This window comes from Halichoerus grypus, chromosome 11 (genome assembly GCF_964656455.1).
Source record: "Halichoerus grypus chromosome 11, mHalGry1.hap1.1, whole genome shotgun sequence".
NCBI lineage: Eukaryota > Metazoa > Chordata > Mammalia > Carnivora > Phocidae > Halichoerus > Halichoerus grypus.
Window position 1 is genome coordinate 82,889,166 of NC_135722.1, and position 21,123 is coordinate 82,910,288.

Sequence of the window (21,123 nt, forward strand, 5' to 3'; positions counted from 1 at the left end):
ATTGACTTTTTTTCTATTGTTTTCCATTCTCTATTTCATTTTGTAATGTATTTCCTTATACATCAGCAGCTCTCAGAGTGTAGTTGGGGATCCCTTAGCCTCTTTCAGCAGGTCCTTGAAGTTAATATTGTTTTCATAATATATCAAGACTCTGCACTCTAAAGCATTCTGATTTTGAAGCAGAGATGAGACTCCACTGTTTTTTATTTAGCCAGACATTAAAGAGTTTGCAAAGATGTAAAACAATGCCATTCTTATCACTAAATACTTTTTGGGGGAAATATAATTAGTTTTCATTTAAAAATGTACATTTATAGTGACATATTTTCCTATTTTAAAATGAATTATTAAATCTTTTTACTAGAGATTTTTACCAAAAAAGCCCTTAGGAGTCTTCAGAGAGTTTTAATAGTGTAAAGGGGCCTGTGATCAAAAAGTTTTAGATCTGCTGTATATGTTATTTAGTCTTTTAAAAAAATTGTGAATTAGATATTCCTTTTTTGTAGCTAAGCAAAATGGAAAAGCTAAATAATTCATTCAGAATTTTAGACATAGGAGCCAGGATTAAAAACTGAATTTTTAATATTCCAGAATTTATGCCCTTTTAAAATTATACTATTTTGCCCTTTGCATTAATTTGACTAGTTAATTATTTGACTTTTTTTCTTTTTCTACATTATTTCATACTCGGATTTCTTGGGATTTAAAACAAGGTAATTAGTCAATTATTTTAGAGTATTTTCTCAGTACTGTGTGGTGAGATGTTAGATACTGTAAATACAGTTTTTCTCAGACCATAATGATTCTTTGACATTTCCTCAACAGTGAGATGTGTCATGGCAATGCTGAAAAAGAGAATCAGGGATGAGAAGACCAATGTTAGGAAGTCTGCACTGCAGGTGTGAGTTTTTTCTAGATATCCTTGAATGTGCTCTCTTTTTAGCACTAAAAACTTAGGAATATTTTGTAAAAACCCCAGCTATAATAATTATTTAACTTCTTTTTCACTTAACATTTGTTCAGTTTGATCCTGCTGTATGTATAAATTACAGAGATGAGCTAAAGGTTTGTCTGTTTTTAAATTTCCTCTGGGTTGTTGACTTTTTAAGAATCACTTAGTTATATCCTTAACATTTTTTAGATTAGGGATTCTTAATCTGGGGACCATGGATGGATTTTGATAGGGTGCATGTAACCCCTGAATTTGTTTGTAAATACTTGTTTATGTAAAATGTATGTCAAATTTTCTCCAGAGAGAGCCCTTAGCTTTCATCAGATTCTGAAAAGGTGGGATGTTACCAGGTGGAAGGATGGATCAGTGACCTCAGAAGTGTTAAGAACCACAGACTTAAGTCTTCTTTTTGTCTACAGTGTGTCTTTTTGCTATGAGTAAGTCATCAATTCATGTTACATATGTTCCTTCTAGGTATTAGTGAGTATTTTGAAACACTGTGACATCTCAGGTATGAAAGAAGAGCTATCACTTCTGCAGGACCAGTGTCGGGACCCTGCAGTATCTGTCCGAAAGCAGGCCTTACAGTCTCTTACTGAACTCCTTATGGTGAGAAACAGTGCATTTTTACATTAAAAATAATTCAGCGTAAATAATTATCTCTTGCTAAAAATTAAGTTGCCTATTGGAAATTCTACCAAGCCTACTGTAGGACTATACAGTGTAAGAGAAGAGGTATCTTTCAATTACATATGATAGATTATGTCTCATATTATAATATAATTATGAACTAATGCTAGAGAATACTAGTGATTAGCCTTTTCTTGACTTCAGCTTAAATCTCACATAGAAATATGAATTTTAAAATGAATTTGGTTAGGTCAGAGGCCTAGATTAATTTTTGTACAATAATAACTAGTAGGTGATAACTGCCAAAAGAACAGATCCACTAATCTGATATGAAATTTACTTCTGCCAAATAATTAACTTTTGAAGAATTTTAAAAGCATGTTTATTTCTTTACTTCATGATAGAAAGCAATAAGCAATGCATACTTTGACTTCCTCTGCCAGCATCTATTCTAATTGCTCCTTGGGATGAATATTTATCCTTTGCTCTTCATCTTGAATTACTAAAAAGTGCTGATTTACTACTACTAATACAGTAATGACTTCCTAAGTTTCAAATTTCAGTATGCATGGATACACAGTAATTGGAGATTGAACTTTATTTTAACATATATTTCAAATGTTGATCTTTTTTTTCACTTTGATGGTTTATTTGTACTTGTGTGTGTGTGACTGTTTTTAAGTCTCAAAATATTGACCACAGCCTCACTGATTTGTATTTAGACTTATGGTAGTGTCAGACTTCTTTATGACTTAATGATGTTTAATTCCTAAGGCTCAACCTGGATGTGTCCAGATACAGAAAGCCTGGCTGACAGGGATCATCCCAGCTGTGATGGACTGTGAGAGCACAGTGCAGGAAAAGGCTCTGGAATGCCTTGACCAGCTCCTGTTACAGAACATTAAGCATTATAATAAATTCCACACTGGAGACAATAGCCAGGTACTGGCTTGGGCACTTCTTACTCTCCTTAGTACAGAAAACCAGGAACTAAGGTATGTTAATTGTGTGACTTCTTTTCCGTATAGAAAGCCATAAAAGTTTTTTATTAACATTTCTGTATTGGTCTTGGAAAATTAGCTTTCCAAATTACTTAACATATATGAAGATTCAATTTTTGGTCTTTTTTTTCTTGACCCAATTCAAATCGCTTAGCATTTTTGTGGTGACAGTTTTTTGTGAAGTCTTTGATTACCTCCTTTCCTTTTCTCTGAGTGTTTAATGTCTTAATATGTAGTAGAAAGCACTGATAGACATATTAATAGTAACTTTCCACATACTCATTTTTATGAAAGATGACTTCCTAGTTCTTTCAAATTAAACTTTTCCTGAGATCTTATTGGATTGGTTGACTTGATACCACTGCAGTATATTTTTCCCATTTGATAACATTTACTGAGCATACACCATACAGTGAACACTGTAGTGAGGGGTTAGGACGTGTTGTATTAGTAAATTTTAATCTGTACTGCAGTAATCTTACAATTAGCTTGTGTTTACACTACCTTGACTGACTTTTCTTTTTTTTTAATCATGTAAGAAACACTTCCCTACTCGTTTATATGTAGTTATGGAGGAATTACCATACAATAGAAATATACTAGATTTTGTATTGTAAAATGCCGTTCTGTGGCCCTGGCAAATCACCAGTAAAATGGTGCTTAGTGGGGGCTGTGGAGAAGGCAATGGGGAGTTACTGTTAAATGGGTACAACATTTCATGTGGGGTGATAACAAAGTCCTGGGGATGGATGATTGCACAACAGTGTGACCCCACTGAACTGTATCATTAAAATGATAAATTTTATTATGTATATCTTACCACAAGAAAAAAATGTATTTGCTCAAAGTTAGGAAGGAGAGTATAGAATTAGGGTCTTAAGTATAAAAAAGTTTTGGAATAGCTGTTATGGAAAACGAGCTAGGGCAGCAGTCCTCAAAGTGTGGAGGATTCATGAGCTCAGACTGTTTTGATCATAATATTAAGATGTTATATGCCATTTTTCACTTTTATTCTTTCACAGTACAATAGAGTTTTCCGGAACCATATGATAATATTGAAGCAAACTGAATGCAGAGGCAGCTATAATAATCCACCTGTCTTTTGTTTAAGCCAGACCAGAAAGAGGTTTACAGAAAGTAAAAGCAATGACACTGTTCTCACCAAGTTTATTTTGTTTTGAGAAAGATTGTGATTTTTTTGTAAAACAATGCATTTATGTTAACATGTAATTGGCTTATTGTTATTTTTAGATTAATAGATAAATATTTTTAAATTTCTGTTTTAATTTCTGCACAGCAGGATATAGCCCACATAAACCAAAGCTCTTCAAGGTGGTGCATAATTTTTTGAGTTCAAAAGTGCCCAAAGATGAAAAAAGTATGAGAACTACTGAGCTTGGGAATCAGGTTTTCAAAAAGGATTATTAAGAAAAGTAAGAGCTGGTGGAATAGAGTTCTATAAACATTTGTAAACAAAATCTTGTGGTATGTTCTTTAATAAACAGAAAGTAGCTAGAACATCAGGAAGTGTTCAGGAAGAGAGAGACTTCACAGAACAGATGACTCTTGAATTTGAATCTTGAAGGTTAATAAGGAGGCAAAAGGGCATGGCCATGGGAAACAAACAGCCAGTGCAAAGCCATGGAAGCATAAGCATTGTGTCCTGTTAGGAGCCATAGGATTTCACTGTGGGTGGGAAACGGTGCTTGTTGGACTGCACATAAAATGAAATGAGATGTTAAGCAGGGTCCGCATACTGCAGAGTTGTTACATAGCATACCAAGGAGTTTGACTTTGATTGAAAGCAGAATGGGAGGGGGAGGCTGCTGATGAATTTAAAGTGGATGGGTAATAGAGGATTTTATATTTTAGGAAGTGTTAACCTTGAAAATAAAACACCCAGTTATTTTACCAGCAAAATGGGTTTATACAGGAATAGCAGAGCTATGACAAACCACAGGCAAGTCTGGAGATCAAAGGAGAGGAACTGTTAGTTTTTAGAGAAAAGGGAGACATTGGGAAGAGCTGCTCTGAAGGAAAGCCCATTGAAAGAAAGTGAGAGTTCAAGGTGGTGATGGTTTCTCCATGGCTGAGTTGTGACAGACTCTCCATTGGCGGGCTGTCATCAGGCTAGGAGGAATCCTTCCTCTTGGCTGGAGTAGTAAAGTCACCTTCTTTCTGTTGGGTCTGCAATTGATGATCAGTGGTAGGCGTGAGAGCTCCCCCCTGCTGGCTTCTCAGCTCCACTTTCAGTTTCACAGGAAGTGTATCAAAGGGACTTGTGCTCGGTGACCAGGAGACAACTAGAATCTAAGAAAACAGGCCAGCACTGAAATGATTTAAGTTAAAGATGATGAGGACTTGCATCAAGGAGAAGGCAGTAGAAATGAAGAGAATGAAGTATATTTAAAGATATTTAACAAGTGGAAGTATAGAATTGGTAAAGTTTTGATTTGAGGGTTGAAAGGAATCAGTGCACTTCCTCTGCTCAAACTGCTCACAGTCTAGTGGAAAGAGACAAAATAAATTCACAATTTTAGTAAAAAGTGAGTTTTAGGAGCAAAGAGGGAGGGCATAGAGCAGTTTGGTGATTTTTTTTTTTTTTTAACATTTTTCTTTTTTTAGCTTAGGTTGGCTTCCTTTTGATGGTGGCAAGAGCTGAATTATTCCCAAAGGTGGAATAAGTAGAAATTAACCAGGCAGCCATAATAGAGTTTCCAGACAGAAAATAGCAATGCAAAGGCTTAGAGGACTGAAGTCTCCATGATTCTATCCAAAATAACTGGTAAATGGGATTTCCATTCACTGGAGGTATGGAAAGCAGAGGCAGGGCAGATACCTGAACAGAGGGAAGGCAGGAGATGGAAGTCTAATTTAAATGTCTGCACAGCAAAGGAAACAGTCGACAAAACTAAAAGCCTACGGAATGGGAGGAGATATTTGCAAATGACACATCATGTAAAGGGTTAGTATCCAAAATCTGTAAACAACTTATCAAACCCAACACCCAAAAAACAAATAATCCAGTTAAGAAATGGGCAAAAGACATGAATAGACACTTTTCCAAAGGAGACATCCAGATGGCTGACAGACACATTGAAAGATGCTCAACATCACTCATCATCAGGGAAATACAAATCAAAACCACAGTGAGATACCACCTCACACCTGTCAGAATGGGTAAAATTAACAAGTCAGGAAACAACAGATGTTGGCGAGGATGCGGAGAAAGGGGAATCCTTTTGCAGTGTTGGTGGGAATGCAAGCTGCTACAGCCACTCAGGAAAACAGTATGGAGATTCCTCAAGAAGTTAAAAATAGAACTACCCTATGATCCAGCAATTGCACTACGAGGTATTTATCCAGAGGATACAAAAATACTGATTTGAAGGGGCACATGCACCACAGTGTTTATAGCACTATCAACCATAGCCAAATTATGGAAAGAGCCCAAATGTTCATCAACTGATGAATGGATAAAGATGTGTGTGTGTGTGCATGTAATAGAATATTACTCAGTGATCAAAAAGAATGAAATCTTGCCATTTGCAACAATGTGGATGGAACTTTGTATTATGCTAAGCGAAGTAAATCAGAGAAAGACAAATATATGATTTCACTCATATGTGGAATTTAAGAAACAAAACAACATGGGGAGGGGAAGGGAAGGAAAAATAAAATAAGATGAAAACAGAGAGGGAGGCGATCTATAAGAGACTCTTAAATATAGAGAACAAACTGAGGGTTGTTGGAGGGGAGGTAGGTGGGGTGATGGGCATTAAGAAGGTCACTTGTTGGGATGAGCACTGGGTATTGTATATGACTGATGAATCACTAAATTTTACTCCTGAAACCAATACTACACTATATGTTAACTAACTTGAATTTAAATTTAAAAACAAAATGTGTGCTTGTGATGCTTTCTCATGTCTAAGTGGTAATTCATTTTGGTAATGAATGAGATCATCCAGGGTTCTGTTGTAGATAAGAGAAGAGGACTAAGAATAGAACTTTTCAAAATCAGCCATTAGAGTGTTTTGAAGAAAAGGAATTAGTGAAGGGAAAATAAAAGAGATCCAACAAGTAGACCACAGACCAGAGTATGAGGGCAGAGAAAGTGGTCAGTAATGTCTGGCAGAGGTTATGGAAAATGGGGACTGAACATAGTCCATTGGTTTGGATACTAGGATACTAGGATAGAGGTCAGTGGTGCGGTACAAAAGAACCAGGTTAGTATCTGTTGAAAACATTCTGACTTGATAGGGAGTGGCTTGTGATCAACAGTGGGGCTAACTGAGGGGTAAGCTAATTGAGGGAGGCTTTTTGGGAACTGTACAGCTGATGTGGAGGGGTATGAGTTGTCAGAAGAGCCAAATTTGAGATTTCAAAACTGGAAGTTCAGAGGATTTTTTTTCCCGTTCTGTTCATTTCTTATAGTAAACATTACTTAATATTTTGTGTGATTCTTCTTAATAAATTTTAAAATATTTGCTGATTGCATGCATGTTGTTTTTGGGCCGTAATTAGATATAAATTATGTTATGAGTTACCTGCAATAAAATTCTAGATGTTTATAGATAGATTTTTAATCAGTAGCTAATTTATAAAACCGTTAATTTATGTGGATATGGTTATTATGTGTAGATGTGTTTATTTTGTTACAGTTGTTTTCTGCATGCTTTGAGAATTCCTTTCTTTTATTTTCACTTAATGAGAAAGTCTTGGTATATGAGTGTGTATGAGTGTGTGTGTATGTTCCTAGCAGTTTAGGAAAAATTAATTGTGGGAAGAAGTGTATTTTTCTCTTTGCTTAGATATGTAACACTGCATTTGTTTCATCAGTCATGTGATCTCGTTCAGTGCTATGAGAAGAAGTCAAATAAGAAATGATATAAAACAATGACATAACACCAGCACTTAATACGCCAGAAGCATTTTTTTGTTTTATTTTTAAAGGGTTTGAAATACGGATTTCTGAGTGGTATTGGCAGGTCATAGCAAAGTTTAGCTTGTTTAATATCACCGTATTTAAATGCTAGGATGTCATTTGTCTCCAGTCCTTCTATTGAAAAAACAGCAATGTCTATGCTTTTTGTCACTAAAACCCTCTAAACTATGGATGTATTTGTTATTGGTAACTCATCCCTTATGTTTATATAGCAATTTTGGAGGGAATGAGGATAAGAAGGGTCTCAAATGAATTATGAAATTTTATTCTTTGCTTTAAAAATAAATTCTTTATAAGGGGAGAAATAAATATATTTTATTCTGTATAATAAAAATTTTAAAGTTGCTAGTTTGGTATCAAATATGTCACTAGCCAGGAACTTCTGCATAGGCGTTTGATGTGCCAGAGGAGTCCTGGAGCAACAGAAGGTGGTAACCTTTCACTGAGGGCTGCTCTGAACAGTTTTGTATATTTACAGTTAGAATTGTTCTTTCCCATCTTTTTTTCTAGCCGCTATTTAAATAAGGCTTTTCATATCTGGTCCAAGAAAGAGAAATTCTCATCCAGTTTTATAAACAATGTGATATCCTACACTGGCACAGAACATTCTGCACCAGCCTGGATGCTGCTCTCCAAGATTGCTTGCTCATCCCCCAAGCTGGACTACACCAAAATAATAGAGTCCTGGGAGAAAATCAGCAGGTTTGCATGCTTATAATGTAGTTGCTGATAGACACTGAAGATTCTTGGAAACAAAGCTCATGTCTTAAGGAAGTGGGCTATTTCATAGCTATTCATATACATAGATCTTGTCTTTAAATTCTGGTATAAAAACAAACATGAAAGATAAGAATAAGTTTTAAGCTTTCAGTTTACCCTTTGTCCCAGTAATTTAAGTGCCTTAATGCTCCTACAACTTGACTCCTAAACCGTGCTACCCTACATTCCTCCAGTATTAACAATCCAGAGACTATTGGTTGACAGCAGAGTTTATTTTGGCTCTATATTGATATTCCTTATGTCCTTTTCCTAGTCAACAGAATCCCAATTCAAACACCTTAGGACATATTCTGTGTGTTATTGGGCATATTGCAAAGCATCTTCCTAAGCGCACCCGGGACAAGGTGACTGGTGAGTGTCTTTTGGAGAATCTTGCAAAGGCTTTGCTTCTCACTTTATATATATTTTAAGCAGTTAAATTTGGAGGGTTTTTGACTCTCTTTTTAGATGTGGTCAAGTGTAAGCTGAATGGATTCCAGTGGTCTCTAGAGTTGATCAGCTCAGCTGTTGATACTTTGCAAAGACTCTGTAGAGCATCTGCAGAGACACCTGTGGAAGAACAGGTACGCCGCAAACTCTCCTGGATGTGTATGTCGTTTGTTTGTACTTACACATACTACTCTGTTTTGAAGTTTGAAGAGTGTTCTCTGTGGAGAACCTACAAGAATGGGTAGTCTCCAGCAGCTGATACTACAAGTAAATACTTATGTGACAAGAAGTTGACATTCCCTGAGATCTTGGCTACTAATGACACAAGGTTCCCTCAGGAAGTCACCACCTTGGTTCTAGGTACAAGTGTCTTCTAGGAAATGATTTCTGATCCTTTGAGAGGTCATACTCCTGGAAAATACCTGTCCTGTTACTATAAGGCTATATTATTCTAATACCTCTTCCTATATCATGTCCCCAGAGTTGGCCAGAACCTACAGCTCATATTTTCTGTAGAACATACACACAAATCCAAGCCAGGGTTTTGCCTGAGACATTTACATTGCCATTACTTTGACTCCCTAAAAGATACCCATATCAGTTTCTCTAATAAGTTACTTTATTACCATGTATTCTGTTTTTATCATGAAATATACTCCTAGACAATGCTAATCATTACAAAAAATTTTAAGATGGGTCATTATGATTCTAGAAGTCAAAAGTTAATTTAAATAACTGCTGGAATATTTTTAAGTTTTCCAGAATAAAAATATTTTTGCTTCATTCAGCTACATTCCTGTGCTTCCTTTTCTTATATATAAGTTCCTTAAAGGAAGTCCTTCCTTGAAACAAACTGAGGGTTGCTGGAGTGGTGGGGGGTGGGAGGCATGGGGTGGCTGGGTGATAGACATTGGGGAGGGTATGTGCTATGTTACATCTTCTATTTGTAGTAACATATAATAGGAAAGTATATTATAACTTTTTTTGCTTAGGACTGAAAACAGGTTGAAATGTACTTAACTAAAAATACCCAGCTCTTCCCATGTAAATGGTGTCTGGTGTTTTCCTGGCATGTACCTTTTGGCTCGTCTGATGAAAGGGATACTTGCTTTGTTTGATTTTTCTAGCTGTTTATCTCTTGATCCAAGAAAAACTTCTAAATAAGGAACATTACCTAAGTAGGGAGCATATTTGAATAGCAGAAAACAGGTCAAAACAAAACAAAAGCTGTTCACGAGGAAAGAATGATGTAGGGAAAAGCAGGGAGAAATGTATATGGCAGAGTATGAAACTGTGATCCGGCATGTCTTCTTGGTGGCACACAGCTGATTAATGGCAGAGCCATGCCTGGAACTAAGGCCTCTGACTGCCTTCCCAATCTTTTTTTTTTTTTTTTCACCATCACTGGCTGGAGGAAGAGTGATCTATAATACTGGTGGCGTTGGGGCCTTAGGAAGCCACTGGCTGCTCACTAATGGCCCACAGTTGTTAGCACAGTAAGTTACATCATTCTTAGAGCCTGTGAGGAAGACACAGTTATCTTCACATTTAAAAACTGAGAACTAAAAGAGATTATGACCACATTTGAAAAAAGGCCAGGGTTGTAGCTTTGCCAATACCACTTCCCTTGGTGGTAGACAATGGACTGAGGCCCTAAGATTTTCCAGCATCTTAGGGTATTTTAAATTCGTATGACCTGGTTGTTTCCCCTAAACATGCTTCTCTTTTCCTTTTCTCTGTAAATGAACATTCTATATTTTACTGAGAAAAACAAATTGCCCAAAGAATAGATGATCAGGATCTAGCTCAACAGCACTGTATATGAAAAGACATGGGTATGGGGGCACTGTTGCTATCTATAAGCCTGGTACCAGTTAATAGTGTTTTGTGGCTATCACTGGAAATAGTCTGTGAGATCTTGGACTGTATTAATAGAAATAGTGACTACAATAAGGGGGGTGATGGTTCTCCTCTTTGTACTGGTGAAATCTAAGTTGGCATGTTCTAATTTAATTTCAGCGGCAACTCCTTAGAGAAATGTTGATAAAATTGAATATATCAATGGGAGAGCAATTTGGTGAGGAAGTTGCAAAGCAGGTTGTATAAGGAACAGCTGAAGGACCTGGGTGTTTAGCTGGTGAAGGGAAGAATTATGTGGGATAAGCTGCCTAGCTCTGTTCAAATATATGAAGGACCTTAAAATGAAAGAAGAATTAGATTTATTTGGCATCTCAGACCAATGAGTGGAAATCGTGAGGAGACAAACATTAGCCAACTAAAGAAAAAACATACTGAGGTCTGTCTGAAATGGAGGGACTTGCCTCAAAACACATCCTAAATCATTGGAGGTGTTCACAGAGAAGCTGGACAACTTGACATGAGTCCCTGTGTGAAGAGATTCCCAGGATTAGATGGCCGTGACAGTTCTCTCCCAGATTCTGTGATTCCAAAAGTTCTAGTCCAACTACCCAGCCCAGTTCTAGGCTTGAGGTCTCACACAAGTTAACCTTTGTCTTCTTGCCAGGATAGAGCATACAGATTTCAGAAGTTCTCCTGAACAGCATCACAGCCCAGGCTGTGCAATCTATTAAAATAAATATAATAATTCTATAAAAAGTAATAAAGACAATCATTTTGAAACATTTTAGGCCAAGTCAAACTAAAAACATTTGGATCACAGTGATAGTTTGCCCCAGTGTGGTAAACATTGAACACCATTTTGTGGTAGTGCTGCTGGGCCGTGGGGTGGTGGTTAAAACAGAGTCCCTTCCTAAGGCACCCACAGCATAATAGGGCAGATGCACATGGAAACAGGTGATTTCAACATAATATAATCATTCCTGGGGCGCCTGGGTGGCTCATTTGGTTGAGCATCCCAACATTTGATTTCGGTTCAGGTCACAATCTCAGGGTTGTGAGATCGAGCCCCAAGGCGGGCTCTGCGCTCAGCGCAGAGTCTGCTCCTCCCTCTCCTGCTCCCTCTCTTCCTCCCTCTGTCCCCCTGCCCCCACCCCACTTGCTCTCTCTCAGAGAGCTGTAGAATGTGACTGAGCTCTCTCAGCTGCCATGGAGGTGATATATACTAGAGATGGCGAGCACTTGAGGCTATTTTAACTAACAAGGACTGAAAACTTGTCTTTAATGAATACATTTCAAAATGGATAACAACTGTTCTTTTTTATTCTGTCTTTTTAAAGTATACTATTTGCTATAGTAGTTAATTCGCCATCTACATATGCTAGAAGAACTGTAGTGTTTTTCTCTATTAATGGAGGAGCACCATTATTATAGGTCTTTTATCAGGGCACTGGATCTTCCCAGATATTTGCTTTTTGCTCTTAAAGGGCACATGGAGAAAGATCTGTATGTGTGTGTGTGTGTGTATCATATGTGTGTGTATATGCCGTATATATATATACTGTTCTTTGTGAATTCTGCTTAGTTCTTCTAGCCAGATTGCTGAAAGCAAAGATTCGAAAGCATGATGGCTAGGGCTTCTCATGGCTTATGGTTATGCCTTTGAAGACCATAGATTTTCTTCTGAGAAAATTGTTTCATGGATAGTCTCATAGATGTATGGAATCCTTCAGAGATTACCTTTGACTTGCCAACAGGAATTACTGAAGCAGGTGTGTGGGGATGTCCTCTCCACCTGTGTGCAGTCCCTCTCCGACATAGTTCTGAAGCAAAGAGGGCCCGGGAATATGGATGAAGACCTGTTTGTAAGTAATTACTTTTCTGGAACATTCCTTTCCTTTACATTGGTTGAGGTTTTCTAAAGATGACTTTCTAATGTGCATTTCTAGTGCTATTAGCAAGAAAAGGATTTTCCTAGCCTAGAGCTTACTTTTTTTTTAGAAGAATTTTTGTGTTGGTGGCCTATTCATTTTTCTCTCATGTACTTATTATCTGGGGGAAAAACTTGATGGGATAGGCTTCATCCAGTTAGAACCTGTGAGGTACCTGATCCAGTAGGGAAAACACAGTCTGTGTTGTGAAATAATAAGGTGAGAAAGTAATAAAGGCAGTATGCTCTTTGTTCTTTTGGCTTGTTTGTTTGATGTGTTTTTAAAGTATAATGTGTCTGCTAAAGCTGTTTGAATACCAGACTGTAGAACTAGGGAATAGTGCTGAGCAGTTCTGAAGCCATGGCTAAAATACAGTGAAATATTTGGAAATTGAAAATACAAATAACCTTGGAGCAGCAAGACTATATGACGTGGCACCCTGCTTTAGAAATTGTGTTGGTGCAATCGATTCCTGTGGGCCAGTAAATGTGGAGCCAATTTCCTGATTCGAGGTTGACCATCAACGAAACATGCTGTAGTAATTCTGACTCCAACATCTGACAGTCAGTAGAGAAAACTTTTTGATGCCCTTCTGTAGAGGCCATCATTTCACCAGAATTGGCCATTTTCCTCATCTATATGAAAATTAGTAGAGTACCTCTCCTCTGTGCTCTTCCTGCTTTGCCACCTCACACTTGTACCTGGAGACCGAGGACCATGTTTAGATATGTGAGAAGAGACCATTTGTGCTGAGGCATTAATATGCACACTTTAGTAATAAAAGTATTACCAGTAGGAATCCAGACATTTCAGTTCAGAGGGCTGTGATGTGTTAAGATGGCCCTGCCCCAGGGTTTCTAGAGGGTCTCATGCCTCTAATTTGTCTGAGCAGTCACTGCCCAAACTAAGAAAAATGCTTATTATGACCAGTGAGTTTTTCCCTCTAAAATTTTTTTTCAACTATTAAATATGTCACCAAAAGCTTTCCGTTAGTCAAAATATATAAGGATACATATATATTATAATATATACATTATAATATATACAATATGACTATTGTTTACTTCACTCTTCTTTAAGTAGAATTTAAATATTCCTTTAATCACTAAGATATATATGTTCAGGATTTTTTAAATATACATACTCTTGATTTTGGCTCAGGTCATGATCTCAGGGTCATGAGATCGAGCCCCACGTTGGGCTCTGTGCTGGGCATGGAGCCTGCTTAAGATTCTCTCTCCCTCTGCCCCTCGCCCCACTTGCACGGACACTCTCTCTCTCTCTAGAATAAGTAAGTAGGGCGCCTGGGTGGCTCAGTCAGTTAGGCGTCTGTCTTCGGCTCAGGTCCTGATCCCAGGGTCCTGGGATCGAGTCCCATGTTGGGCTCCCTGCTCGGCAGGGAGCCTGCTTCTCCCTCTGCCTGCCACTCTCCCTGCTTGTACTTTCTCTCTCTCTCTCTCACAAATAAATAAAATCTTTTAAAAAAATAAATTAAGTAAATATTTACAGAAATAAAATAAAATAAGCCTTTTACATTTTACTATTTAGCCTCACCCCTGCATTTTTAGGATAAAGAAAAAACTGTTATTAACTCTCCAGTTGAATGTTCTTCATAAACACACAGTAGTAGTGGCAGCTGTGAGGAAGACGGTAGTTATAAGTTTTTGATAGGAGTCTAAATAGTAAACCAGTCAGGAAGACAGTTTGGAAATATGTTTTAAATTGTAAAACAGTTTTATGCCCTTTAACCCTGGATTACTCCTAAGGAAGTAAAACAGTGTTTAAAGGTACAAAGGTGTTCGGGCGCCTGGGTGGCTCAGTTGGTTAAGCGACTGCCTTCGGCTCAGGTCATGATCCTGGAGTCCCTGGATCGAGTCCCGCATCGGGCTCCCTGCTCGGCAGGGAGTCTGCTTCTCCCTCTGACCCTCCCCCCTCTCATGTGCTCTCTCTCATTCTCTCTCTCTCAAATAAATAAATAAAATCTTTAAAAAAAAAAAAAAAAAAAAAAGGTACAGGGCACCTGGGTGGCTCAGATGGTTAAGCGTCTGCCTTCGGCTCAGGTCATGATCCCAGGGTCCTGGGATCGAGTCCCACATTGGGCTCCCTGCTCCTTGGGAGCCTGCTTCTCCCTCTGCCTCTCTCTCTCTGTCTCTCATGAATAAATAAATAAAATCTTTAAAAAAAAAAAAAAAAAGGTACAAAGGTGTTCAGAAGGAATGCAAACAATAGCAAAGGATTAGAAGCAGTGTAAATGTTCACTGATAGTGAAGTAAATTATGATGACATCAGTAGTTTTTAACATACTTATATGTCATTAGTCATTAGTCATATTTATTATATCTAGTGACAAAAAAGGCTGGGTGAATTTTACCATGTAGTGACTGAATTTTTACAGTGGCCATGTGTTTTTATGGAAAAAAAATAGTTCTTTTAATTTGAGGCACAAAAAAAATATTGACATGTCTTTAGCTAGAGTTAATTTTTCTTTTGCCTTATTTTTACTGCAAAACCAATTCTTTTTGCAGGTGAAGTACATTTTTACCTTAGGAGATATAGCCCAGCTTTGTCCAGCCAGAGTGGAGAAGCGAGCATTCCTTCTGATTCAGTCCATTCTAGCTTCTTCTGTTGATGCGGATCATCGTAAGGCACTTGAAATTATCCTCTGCACGTGCTGTCTTAAGGCGGGGTTGGCCCCTGAGATACTGTAGATAAGCCCTCTTTTTCTTCCTTGTAGCAACATCATCTCAAGGTCACAGTGAAGCTCCAGCCTTTGAGCCACTCTCCCAAGTCAGGGGCTGTGTCATGCCTTCCGTGATTAGAGCACACGCCATCATTACTTTGGGTAAGCAAGAATAACACAGGGAAAGTATTGCTTGTGCGGTCCAGTTCCATGGGTAGCTTTTTTGTCTCAAATAAGCCAGCCTTAGTAATGTGTTATGTATGCTGAGCTCATATTTACTCTAGCTCTTGTGAATTTTGGAGGGAATTCTGATAGGAGCACCCAGCTCAGAGGCATACCAGAGTGCTGATAATGAGAGCCCTTGGTTGGCAGCTGCCCAAGACGATCAGACTCAAGACATTCCCTGTGGGGAGCTTTTGGTTTTTATGTTAATTTATTACAATTACACTTGTTCCTTTTTGGGGGGGGGTTTGGGGGGGATTTTTTTTAATACTCATAATGTAGCACCATGAGGTCTGTTCATCAAGAACTATATGCCAGGTACCACACTGATTTCTGGGAATGAAAAACTAAATTTGCGGTTCAGTTCATAAAAGAAGATAGTTTATTTGATACCTACCAGAACTGGTAGATGAGCTAATTAATAGACATATTTCCCCATGGACTCAAATTGTTGTGAATCTCGAGAAGACTGACCTCTGTGCTCTAATTTGAATTTTGTTTTAGTATGATTGTTTATTTTATCCTGGATAAGATTTATGAATGTTTTTTGTAATACTAATTTTTTAAAAATCTAAGAATTGTGAATAAGAGCAAAACATTCTCTGGGCTGCAAAAAATTACAAACAGGGGCACCTGGGTGGCTCAGTCAGTTAAGCTTCTGACTTTGGCCAGGTCGTGATCTCAGGTCCTGGGATTGAGCCCCGTGTTGGGCTCCCTGCTCAGCAGGGAGTCTGCTTGTCCCTCTATCCCTCCACCTGCTTGTGCTCTCTCTCTCTCAAATAAATAAACAAAATCTTTAAAAAAAAAAATACAAACAAAACTCAGTAACAGCCTCCCTTCTCCTAACTGTGAATAAGAAATAAAATGAGGTGGTTATTCTTTCCTATTTACTTAGCTCAGATTTCAAATTCATTATTAAACTTTTTGGCTTCAATGGAGAATGTATATAATCAAAATAAAATATATCATCTGTTAGATTTTATTGGTCATTTTCCAGGTGAGTAGATAAGTTCTGAAATTCAACTGTTGACTTTAAAAGGAGGATAGTTTTACTCTAATGAAGGGACATCTCTTAGTATATGTCTCATAAAACCCTGAAGTGGTAGTGGGGGGCATTATTTTTTCAGGTATTTTGAACTTCCTGATATTTAGTAGTATGGGTTTGTCTGCCTTTGATTTTTTTTTGTTTGTGATGGTTGATATGATGTTTTAACTTTGATCAAGTAAAATCCACAGCAGGCTATATCTGGAGAAAATGTAGGCATAGGATTAGAATCAAGACATCTTAATCTCTTCTGTGACAGGGAAGCTGTGCTTACAGCATGAGGATCTTGCAAAGAAGAGCATCCCGGCCCTTGTGCGAGAGCTGGAAGTGTGTGATGATGTGGCTGTTCGCAACAATGTTGTCATCGTCATGTGTGATCTTTGTATCCGGTACACGGTCATGGTGGACAAGTACATTCCCAATATCTCCATGTGTCTGAAGGATTCAAATCCATTCATCCGAAAGCAAACACTCATCTTGCTTACCAATCTCTTGCAGGTATGTCTGAGAACAGGACCTGTCATTTTTTTCCTTCCACTATTGCTTCTGGTTTCAGGGAATATTTGAGTAGCATAGGAAATGCACTGCTCTGTAGTAGAATCCAAAAATAATCAGCCTTGTCTCTGGTTTAAAATATCACTCTTCTGATGTTCTGTACAGCCTTTTAAACAGAGTGTTACTTCCTAATGCTTATTTTGGGTGTTTGTTCACATATCCTGTCAACCAGTGTGAGGTTTCATTTTTGTGAGTAAATTCCATGTAGAGAAGAGCACACTCAGTGGACGAGTACTTCTAGTTCCAATTCTGTCATTCTCCTTGACTTTGAACAAGTCAGTGTTTCTCAGACATAACTTCGTCTTTTGTGAAATGAGGATCATATTTGCCCTGGCTGTCTCAGAGTTGGTCTGAGAGTCCAATGAGACATTTTTAGTGTGTGAAAGAACTTAGTGAACTCTAAACTCTTGGTGAACAGAGCACTCAATGTTTTTCTTGCCATCGAGAACATGTTTAGCCTAAAGTGAGGGAGAAATAGTATTTGATCTTTAAAAAGAAGGCATTTAACTAAGTTGTATATCTATTCTAGTATGTTCTATATACTTACTTTTTTATATGGTTAGGTACCTGATGAAGGCACCATTGGCACTCTCCCTTTTAAAGCCAGGTGCTTTGAGTAATTTTCCTAATAGAGTAGATAGGATGCTGTTCTACCCAAATATCCTTCCACTTCCCTATATGATCAGCAAATATATGTGCTTTCAAGATGGTCAGAAGTGAGTGCTAACAGACTGTGCTAATGTGGCACAGATAGACTGAGTAGCTGACAGGTGTGATGTTAAACAAAAGAAAGTTAACAGTTGGTTTTATGACTGAATGCATTTAGGGTTTGTATATTAAAATTCATCCTTAAACAAGCTGGTTTCTCTTTATACAGGAAGAATTTGTGAAATGGAAGGGCTCTCTGTTCTTTCGATTTGTCAGCACTCTGATAGATTCACACCCAGACATCGCCAGGTAACTCTTTCCTCACATGTCAGATAACTGAATGATTTACCTAATTTCTGGTGTACATTAGCTCTCTTTAAAATTTGTTTCGAGTTGAGTTTTTTAGAATTTAGTGAGCTTTTGACAGTTGCCAGAGAATTAGCAGATTTTTAAGCTATATAACAAAGCTTTACTTTGCATATAAATTAAAAAAAAAAATCCCTCATCCAGTTTGACCATTAAATAGTCTCAGCATTGACTACATTTGGTAACATTGTTGACTGTCCCTAAAGGAGTAATGAAGAGCAGTATATGAATTTGTCATAGTAAATTATATGGAATTATAGCAATTAACTATTGACTTAACTATGTTGATTTCTAAGCCAGTAAAATGTCAATTTTGATAGAGTTCAGGCTTTCTTGTAAGTACAGAAATTGTAAGGAAGAAATTCTAGGAATTTTAAGACACTGTGAAATGAGAGTATACAAATTACAAGGCTTCTTGGAAATGGGTGTTTCTTGAGAATTGGAAGGGAAGGGAGTTGTTTTGCCACTTGTTAATTCCTGTCATTCTATAATTTTTTTGAGGATTTATTTTCAGGAGGTTGAGTAATGATCTTATAGAATTTGTTAACCTAGATTATGTTACATGAATAATTCTTTTTAAAGCAGTTCTGCAATTGGAAAATAGAATGTTGAATGCATGGCAAAAGCTACCACAGTTGGGAAAAGGTCTTTATAGAGTTCATTAGCTATAAATAGCTTATAATAATGGGTCCCTCTGGTTCTAAATATGGTCACCAATGATTTACTCTGAGTTCCATGGAAGAATTTTTGTTCAGTTTTCTTTGGGTATAATTTTCTAAGGAGGAATATTTTACATAATAAACTAGTGGAAGGTTAACATTCTAATTTTTGCTATCTAGAGTCAGAAATAAAAAGCTAAGACTATTACTTTTTCTTTGTTTATGTAACGGAGAAAGGACCAAAATAGTGATGCAATGCCCTTTTACCTTTACTCTGCTACCATAAGACTGGCTGTCATGGCTCTCTCCTCTCTACAATGTATAGCTGAGAAGCAGGCATAATTAGAAGTGTTGGGAGGCTCTCATCTGATGAGCTGGGAAGGTGAGATTGGTTATTTAACCTACACTTTTGGGTTTACTCCCTTTTCTCAGCTCCTATACATGTATGTGAACAAGAGCATTGGTCAGTATGTAACATACACAGCACCTGTTATAAAGGTGATCAGAGGGGCGCCTGGGTGGCTCAGTCGGTTAAGCGTCTGCCTCTGGCTCAGGTCATGATCCCAGGGTCCCGGGATCGAGTCCCGCATCGGGCTCCCTGCTCAGCGGGGAGCCTGCTTCTCCCTCTCTCTCTCCCTCTGCTGCTCCCCCTGCTTGTGCTCTCTCTTTCTCTCTGTGAAATAAGTAAATAAAATCTTAAAAAAAAAAAAAAAGTGATCAGAGCATGAATTAGAAAGAAATTAGGAGAGAGAGATATTTACACTATAGTAAGGTTATCAGTGCCTCTTGTAGTATTTTGATACTTCTCTTTTAAATCTTTCCATTTTATCTCCATATTCTGTGTTTGTTTAAACCACGTGGTTCAAATGTGGGCCCCGATTTTCAGCTTTGATAAGCTAATGATTACCTTTGTTAACTGTAATTTAAATTAGTCTCTTCCCCTATTTTTAGGTCAGCCCTATCTGCTTGCATCAAACACATTAATTTTTCCATACGTATCTGCTAATACAGGTCTTCTAAAGAGACTATAGTGGCAGAGCTTGTTGCATTTATTTCTGGCCCAGGTGGATATCCTGAATGACATTTTTTTTTTTAAATTTTATTATGTTATGTTAGTCACCACACAATACATCATTAGTTTTTGATGTAGTGTTCCACGATCCATTGTTTTCGTATAACACCCAGTGCTCCATGCAGTATGTGCCCTCCTTAATACCCATCACCGGGCTAACCAATCCCCCCTCCCCCCTCCCCTCTAAAACCCTCAGTTTGTTTCTCAGAGTCCATAGTCTCTCATGGTTCATCTGTCCCTCCAATTCTGCCCTCCCATTTTTCCCTTCCTTCTCCTAATGTCCTCCATGCTATTCCTTATGTTCCACAAATAAGTGAAACCATATGATAATTGACTTTCTCTGCTTGACTTATTTCACTTAGCATAATCTCCTCCAGTCCCATCCATGTTCATGTAAAAGTTGGGTATTCATCTTTTCTGATGGCTGAGTAATATTCCATTGTATATATGGACCACATCTTCTTTATCCATTCATCTGTTGAAGGGCATCTCGGCTCTTTCCACAGTTTGGCTATTGCGGACATTGCTGCTATGAACATTGGGGTGCATATGGCCCTTCTTTTCACTACATCTGTGTCTTTGGGGTAAATACCCAGGAGTGCAATTGCTGGGTCATAGGGTAGCTCTATTTTTAAATTTTTGAGGAACCTCCACACTGTTTTCCAAAGTGGCTGTACCAACTTGCATTCCCACCAACAGTGTAAGAGGGTTCCCCTTTCTCCACAACCTCTCCAACATTTGTTGTTTCTTTCCCTGTCCATTTTTGCCATTCTAACTGGTGTAAGGTGGTATCTCAATGTGGTTTTGATTTGGATTTCCCAGATGGCTAATGATGATGAACCACCCCCAAATTACTAGAACTCATACAGCAATTCAGTAATGTGGTAGGATACAAAATCAATGCACAGAAATCAGTTGCTTTCTTATACACTAACAACGCAACTGTAGAAAGAGAAATTAGAGAAACGATTCCGTTTACAATAGCACCCAGAACCATAAGATACCTCGGAATAAACCTAACCAAAGAGGTAAAGGATCTATACTCTAGGAACTACAAAACACTCATGAAAGAAATTGAAGAAGACACAAAAAGATGGAAAAATATTCCATGCTCATGGATCGGAAGAATAAACATTGTTAAAATGTCTATGCTACCCAGAGCAATCTATACCTTCAATGCCATCCCGATCAAAATTCCAATGACATTTTTCAAAGTGCTGGAACAAACAATCCTAAAATTTGTATGGAATCAGAAAAGACCCCGAATCGCCAAGGAAATGCTGAAAAAGAAAAACAAAGCTGGGGGCATCACGTTGCCCGATTTCAAGCTATATTACAAAGCTGTGAT

General features: G+C 37.8%; 2 protein-coding genes across 10 annotated transcripts in view; one reads left to right on the forward strand and one right to left on the reverse strand.

The window, feature by feature from the left end:
• NCAPD3 (non-SMC condensin II complex subunit D3) overlaps positions 1–21,123 on the forward strand; it is a 62,634-nt gene that overhangs the window by 23,637 nt on the left and 17,874 nt on the right. The window contains exons 14-24 of the mRNA XM_036088128.2: positions 826–899; positions 1,427–1,561; positions 2,357–2,577; positions 8,042–8,233; positions 8,565–8,662; positions 8,759–8,874; positions 12,355–12,462; positions 15,054–15,168; positions 15,263–15,370; positions 16,735–16,973; positions 17,908–17,987. Coding sequence (XP_035944021.2) covers positions 826–899; positions 1,427–1,561; positions 2,357–2,577; positions 8,042–8,233; positions 8,565–8,662; positions 8,759–8,874; positions 12,355–12,462; positions 15,054–15,168; positions 15,263–15,370; positions 16,735–16,973; positions 17,908–17,987 — 1,486 coding nt within the window. The remainder of the gene's footprint in view (positions 1–825; positions 900–1,426; positions 1,562–2,356; positions 2,578–8,041; positions 8,234–8,564; positions 8,663–8,758; positions 8,875–12,354; positions 12,463–15,053; positions 15,169–15,262; positions 15,371–16,734; positions 16,974–17,907; positions 17,988–21,123) is intronic.
• The window catches only part of JAM3 (junctional adhesion molecule 3), a 176,975-nt gene continuing 159,630 nt past the window's right edge, over positions 3,779–21,123 (reverse strand). For 7 of the 9 annotated variants that reach the window (XM_036088137.2, XM_078058741.1, XM_078058744.1 and 4 more), the window contains one exon: positions 3,779–4,893. In XM_036088137.2, the coding sequence (XP_035944030.1) occupies positions 4,714–4,893 (180 nt within the window). In that variant the 3' untranslated portion in view covers positions 3,779–4,713. The remainder of the gene's footprint in view (positions 4,894–21,123) is intronic. The other 2 variants (XM_036088136.2, XM_078058747.1) reach the window with 2 other exon arrangements.